This window comes from Gouania willdenowi, chromosome 7 (assembly GCF_900634775.1).
Source record: "Gouania willdenowi chromosome 7, fGouWil2.1, whole genome shotgun sequence".
NCBI lineage: Eukaryota > Metazoa > Chordata > Actinopteri > Blenniiformes > Gobiesocidae > Gouania > Gouania willdenowi.
Window position 1 is genome coordinate 4,529,100 of NC_041050.1, and position 6,896 is coordinate 4,535,995.

Genomic DNA, 6,896 nt, shown 5'->3' on the forward strand with positions numbered 1-6,896 from the left:
TCTGTGGTCAAATGAGAAATGTTACCACCAACCCCTCCTGTGACAGTCACTGGGTCCTAAAGTCACTCCAGTGTTTGGTAGCATAAAAGAATGAGATACAGTAATACACATAAAACAAGTACAGCATATAGTTCTGCACCCACATACAACAAATACAGTAATCTCACATAAAGGAATAGAGACATCACACAGTCCTCAGACCAAAAACAGTGGAAAATGTGGTGAAATGGGGTTTTAAAACCACAGAAATGTGTTAAAAGTTGCAAATTAGAGTGGGCAAAAACGGAAAAGGGTTCAGTGTCAATAAGGGTCAGAATTGTTTTATTGGCCATTGTTACAGGTTCACAACTAGGAATTTAAAAGTACAAGACTATAAGGGCATGCATAAGAAGATTAAATTTAAACTACAATAAAGACAACAACAATTTGACATAAAACAACAGCGTGAGTGTATTCACAGATGTGGACAAGTTATTACCTTCTCAGCAGCATGCATAATGCACTGCAGTCGATGCTTGTCCCGGTCTGTACCACACGATGATGGAGGAGGTGAGGATGGACTTGATGATGGCCGCACTAGCATCTTGGTCAGCAGCTTAAGTTTCCTCAGCTGCCGCAGGAAGAACATCCTCTGCTGGGTCTTCTTGATGAGGGAGCCGATGGTTGTCTCCCATTTGCGGTCCTGGGTGATGGTGGTGCAGGAAACTGAAGGAGTCCATGATGGAGATGGGGGAGGGAGAGTCTTCTGGGCGTTCAGCTCCAGGTTGTTGTGGCTGCACCAGGATGCCAGCCGATCTACCAATAATTTAAGAAGTAGGAACAATTAGTTTAAAATAATAGGCAAATAATAGGCATGACAAACCATGAATGTGGTGAAATTGGCAAAAGAAAGCATGAAATATGGTTAAAAATAAGCTAAAAGTGACAATAATGAGTCAACATATGGGACATTAGGTTGGAAAAGTGATTTATAGGTGCCGAAAATGGAAAAAAATGTGTAGAAAAGGCATTGAATTTTGATGGAGAAGTGGCAGAAATGGCACTACTGTAAGGTAGCAAAAATGCATTAAAAGGAGCAAAAAAATATGGCAAGAAAAAGTGAAAATATGTTAAAATATTGCAAGTTTAGTGTTGCAGAAAAAGGGTAAAAATAAGCAGAAATGGGCTCAAATTGTTCGTGATTGACTTGACACTCATGCACTGTTTGTGTTTTTCACATTTGTTATCGTATAAATACTCACTTAGTTTGTTGTACAAGGCTGACTGAGGTTGAAACAGCAGGTTGTGACACTTAAAATAAATCAGAATGGAAACAACTGCTTTAGTAAATAATGGGAATTAGGACTTTCATGCATTCGGAACCTTCTGTATTACAGCAAGAACTTTAGGACAAACTTGGACCATGCGCATGATGTGATAGCAGCAGGTGTTTGTGCGTTTTTCTAAGTGAAATGCTGACATCTAGCGGTTTGAGACTTGAAAACACTTTTTTCTTTTTATTCTGGGACACTCAGTATGACATAATTACAAATAAACGAATAAATAAATAAATACATGTGTAATTGAAATTTGTTTTTTTACATTTTTCTTTTTTTTTTACATCTCTGTTTTTCTTTGTTGGAGTTTTCTTCTACACAGAGTTTTTTGTTTCTTTTGTTTTCTTGTCCCTGCAAAAAAACAAAAAAAAATAAAATAAATAAATAATGAAATACAGAATATGATAGATGCATAAATAAATATATACATACATAAATGCATTTATGAATTCAATCACTTATTCATTTATTTGTAATTATGTCCTTTTTGTAGCCGAAAACTAACTGATATAATTTACATACCAGCTGGTGTGATGTAGCTGGTTATGACGTACAGTCCACATAAAAAGGACTGAATCATATGATAACCTAATCACTGGAGCAGACATTGGCTCGTCTGTAAACGGCTGCATTTACAGACCTTGGAGTCACTGTTAGTGTTTGGTCTTTTAATAATTTGCCAATAATAATAATTTATTCGGAGATTTGAAAAGTTATCCAGGATGATATTTGTATTCTATCAGAAAAATCAAAGACATTTCAGCAATAAAAATCTAAATCAAAGGGTTCATATTTGCCTTTTTCTACATTTCTTTGATTGTTCATGAGCAACAAAGCAAAATAGATTTCATGCGCAGTGGAAAGTTGTGTCTGCCAAACGTAGAGAAACAATGATGCATTCAGGAAGTCACTGACGCCGCAGTCCACTTCACAATTTCCTGTTTATACCCTGTCATTTTATTACCCACCATGACTCACACGGCAACATCATGAAGATTCTGCATGTGATGCTGCTTTTCCACAGTAAGCATTCAATACTTTATATTTGTTTGATTGGTTTATTTGTCATTGTTTAAATATCAACAATTAAAATTATGAAAATATTTTTTATTCTAAATCTAGATGCTAAAACTAAGTCTATATGTAATTTTAGGCAATGTCTTATTTCATCTATATATGCCTCCTCTTGGTGATGTCATCAGGAGGCACGGAGTGAACTTCCACAGTTATGCTGACGATACACAGCTGTATATCTCACTGTCTCCTGAGGACACCAGTCCAATGGATGCTCTTTTTAACTGTATTTTAGATATCAAATCCAGGATGGCATAAAACTTTCTCCAGCTCAATCAGGACAAAACTGAAGTTTTAGTTCTCGGTCCTGAGGCCAGAGAGAGAAACTTTGACCTAAACTTCAAACAGCAACTTTGAAAAATATAACAAAATTAGGTTATTTAAATTAGTCCACCCCATTCTCTCTCAGGCCAACACAGAGACGCTAATGCATGCTTTATAACCAGTCGGATTGACTACTGTAATGCCCTGCTTTCTGGTCTTCCCAAAAAGAGTATTTCAAGTTTACAATTACTACATAATTCAGCAGCACATGTCCTGATGAATACCAGGAGGCGGGAACACATTACATCCATTTTAAAATTGCTGCATTGGCTCCCCGTGTGTTTCATCTGGATCAATTTTAAGATTCTCTTACTGCTTTTTAAGTGTCTTAATGGGCCTTCTTACCTTTCAGAACTACTTTTACCCTATGAACCTTCTCAAACCCTGAGGTCCTCCGGCATTGGCCTTTTAGTAATCCCAAAAGCCAGAACACGCACACATGTAGAGGCGTCGTTCCAGTTTTACGGCCCTCGTCTGTGGAACAGACTGATGGAGCACCTCAGGGCTGCAGAGAACGTTCATATTTTTAAGAACAGCCTCAAGACCCACCTGTTTAATTTAGCTTTCAGCTAATTATTTATTCATTTTAGGATTGTTTTCTTTCTTGTTTTATTGTTATTTTTTGTGGTTTTTATAGTTTTAAGAATGTTATCTTTTATGTTTTCCTTTTAGTTTTTTTAATAGTTTTGGGATTGCTATGTTTTATGTTGTTCTTACAGTTTTAGGATTGCTGTGTTTTATAATTATAATTAAATCTTTATGCTTTTTTTAAATGTTATATCTAAATCTATATGCTAAATCAAAATGTTATAACTAATCTCTATGATAAAACTAAATGTTATATCTAAATCTTTGCGCTAAATCTAAATGTTATATCTAAATCTATATGCTAAATCTAAATGTTATATCTAAATCAAAACGTTATATCTAAATCTAAATGTTATACTGTATATTCTAAATCTAATTATAACTAAATCTATATGCTAAATATAAATATTAAATCTAAATCTTACATTTAAATCTATATGTTATAACTGAATCTATATGTTAAATCTAAATATTATAACTAAATCTAAATCTTGTCACTTAATCTAAAAATTATAACTAAATGTATATGCTAACTCTAAATGTTATGACTAAATCTATATGTTATAACTACATTTATATGTTATAACTACATTTATATGTTATAACTACATTTATATGCTAAATCTTATGTCCATATGTTAAATCTAATGTTTTAACTAAATCTTGTATCTAAATCTATATGTTTTAACTAAATGTATATGTTAAATCTAAATGTTATAACTCAATCTTTGTTACAACTAAATCTATATGCTACATGTATTTGGCTGTTTGAATCTTTATCAACAATTCAAATGATAAAATCACCTTCTTGTATCTCATCTTACAGCAAGTCTTCAGCTGGTGTGTGATAAAAGAAAGATCACGGCTCACATTGGCAACGAGTTTCTCCTGAGATGCACATATGATGTAAAAATGTTCCGGTTCAATAAGAAATACTGGTGCCGAGGGGAGTCAAGGAGCACTTGTGAGGTTTTATCTGATTCAGAAGACAAGCATTCACACAGGATACAGGTGGTGGATGCAGGGTGGAATGGACTCTATGTAAGAGTCACCAAGCTCCAGATTGAAGACACACACGTTTATTGGGTTGGAATTGATAAGATATATGCTGACATTATGCTGGCAGTTGATGTGAACATTACTCAAGGTAGGAGAATCTGCATTAAGGAAAATGCAAACTTTGAAGCAGGCTTATCTCAGGTTAATCTTCTTCTCAGTTCCTGTATCCAAGCCCATTGTGCTGCCACTGACCTCTCTGAGGGACAGGTCATCATGTTGGGGGACAGCAGTGACGACGCGCTGCAGCTGCACATCAGGAACTCAGGTCCGTTACACTTGGTACCAGCAAAAGTCCCACAAAGACCTGCTGCTGCACAACTCATCAGACTTGGTCCTCGACTGTGGGATGATGGGAAAGGACAGAAGCAACTTCTACTACTGCACAGCCAGGAATGACATCAGCATTCAGCAGAGTAACATCCTCTCTGTGCAGGTTCTGCTGCCTGGAAACAGCTCCTGTATCTACACGCTTCACATTCCAGGTTAGAACAGGGATGGTTGATGTACTAGTACTAAATTAATTTTAATACGTAGCGTCACGTGTAATACATAATATGTTTGTATGTATGTAACAATTAGGAGATGATTTTCTAGTTGATACATTTTCAAATTTTCAATTTTTGCTCATTCTTTCTCACACTTATAGCACAAATAACATGCTATATGTAATTGTCAACAATATGTTTATATGTAAAAAAGAAATACACAAAAAAACGAAAAACGAACTAAATCTATAAGCTAAATCTAAATGTTATATTTAAATCTATATGCTAAATCTAAATGTTATATCTAAATGTTATAACAAAATCTATAGCTAAATCTAAATGTTATAACTAAATCTATATGGAAAATCTAAATGTTATAACTAAATCTATAGCTAAATCTAAATGTTATAACTAAATCTATATGGAAAATTTGAATGTTATATCTAAATCTAAATGTTATAACTAAATCTATAGCTAAATCTAAATGTTATAACTAAATCTATAGCTAAATATAAATGTTGTAACTAAATCTATAACTGAATCTAAATGTTATACCTAAATGTATATATTGCAATGCTAAATATTTAGAAAATTTTCACATTCTATTCCAGTGGGCTCAAATCACCAGCTCCTCCCACACCTCTAAATCGAGTACACTGAACTTTCACAGAAAGTGTTGAAATAAAGTATTGAAAGTGTATATTTAGTTATGGCATCAAATGTGTTCTACATACAATATTACTGTGGATTACAGCGAGTGGTTGGAATTATGCTGGACATGAGAAGATATTTTCCTATTTGATGTGTATTTAGTATTTAATAAATGGAATGAGATGGATAAACATTTTCACAGATTTTTCAATATTCTGCACTTCATACTGTTGTATTCATAACATTTTAATCTTCTTTAACAGGTCAAGCTGTTTATGACTGCGCAGACTACTTAGATGTCTTAGATTTTGGTAACCAGTCTTTACAAAGTAACCAGTCTTTACAAAGTAACCAGTCTTTACAAAGTAACCAGACTGACAGAAGGCCCTCCGGCTGCAGGTCAGATCGTCTACTTGACTCTTCACTCAGCAGTAATCTGAAAAGCTTTATCTGAGAATCTCTGTATCTTGTTTTTCAGGAGGCGTGCAGGGATCCCTCTCTGGTATTTTTGGCTCCGTTGGAGTGCGTTTGCAGCTTTACTCATAACTTTCTGCATCGTTATCAAATGCACGCAGAAACGACACAGAAAACGTGTCACAAAAAGTAAGAAGATTAAAGTCTAGGATGTTTTTTTCAGGTCTACTGAAGCCTAGTGCTACGTCTTGGTGTTATCAGGTTGCTAATTACAAGTTGTCATTGGTTCCACTTCTTCTTCCTCTAACGCAGGTCATAATTTTGTCTTTGAGTGTGTGGGGGGGGAGGGGGGTTGACGGATAAAAAGGGCTAACCACTACATCACTTTTTCCACCTTCTACCTGGAAATAACTTCAGCTTCAAATCTGAATATGGTTGTAATTAGAAGTTAGCAACTAAAAATTACTTTTAAAAAAAAAATATATATATATATATATAATTGCACATGTATGAATTTTTTGTTTTGTGTGTGATTTATCTGGTTTATCTGACAGGAAGTAAAAACCCAAAAACAGGAAGTAGTGACCGTGGGTGGGTAAAAGAAAATAAAAGTATACTTTCTGATGACAATGCACTCTGAGCATTTGACAACATGCCATGTAAAAGCCCAATATTGAGTTAGAGTTGATGACCAGAGTTGGCAAGTAATGAAGTACAAATACTTTACTTACTTAAGGAAATTTTTCTTTGTACTTTTAGAAGTATTTATTTCTCTGTCCAATTTTTACTTTTACTCAGTTATATTTTCAACATAAATATCGGTACTTTCTACTCTTTATATTTTCTAAAAAGGCTCGTTACTTTATATATATATATATTATAAACCTATATTTTTTTATTTTTTGGCACTGCGACACCAATACGTGTTTTGACCCAGCGGCTCACTCAGCCAGAATCAGACAGAAGCTGAAAGTAAAGGGAGGGG

The 6,896-nt window shown here is 34.5% G+C and overlaps 1 protein-coding gene across 1 annotated transcript; it reads left to right on the forward strand.

Moving 5' to 3' along the window:
* Positions 1 to 2,204: 2,204 nt before the first annotated feature.
* Positions 2,205 to 6,120, forward strand: LOC114466547 (uncharacterized). The gene is made up of 5 exons (XM_028452065.1): positions 2,205 to 2,339; positions 4,129 to 4,449; positions 4,520 to 4,843; positions 5,761 to 5,896; positions 5,976 to 6,120. The coding sequence occupies exons 1-5, from the start codon at positions 2,306 to 2,308 to the stop codon at positions 6,118 to 6,120; spliced, it is 960 nt and encodes a 319-aa protein (XP_028307866.1). The 5' UTR covers positions 2,205 to 2,305.
* Positions 6,121 to 6,896: the final 776 nt, after the last annotated feature.

Excerpts from the sequence above, each read along its gene's own strand:
- LOC114466547 (XM_028452065.1), top strand. The coding sequence starts at position 2,306 with ATGAAGATTCTGCATGTGATGCTGCTTTTCCACA. Across the intron at positions 2,340-4,128 it reads TGTGATGCTGCTTTTCCACA|CAAGTCTTCAGCTGGTGTGT; the intron begins GTAAGCATTCAA and ends CTCATCTTACAG. Across the intron at positions 5,897-5,975 it reads AGAAGGCCCTCCGGCTGCAG|GAGGCGTGCAGGGATCCCTC; the intron begins GTCAGATCGTCT and ends CTTGTTTTTCAG.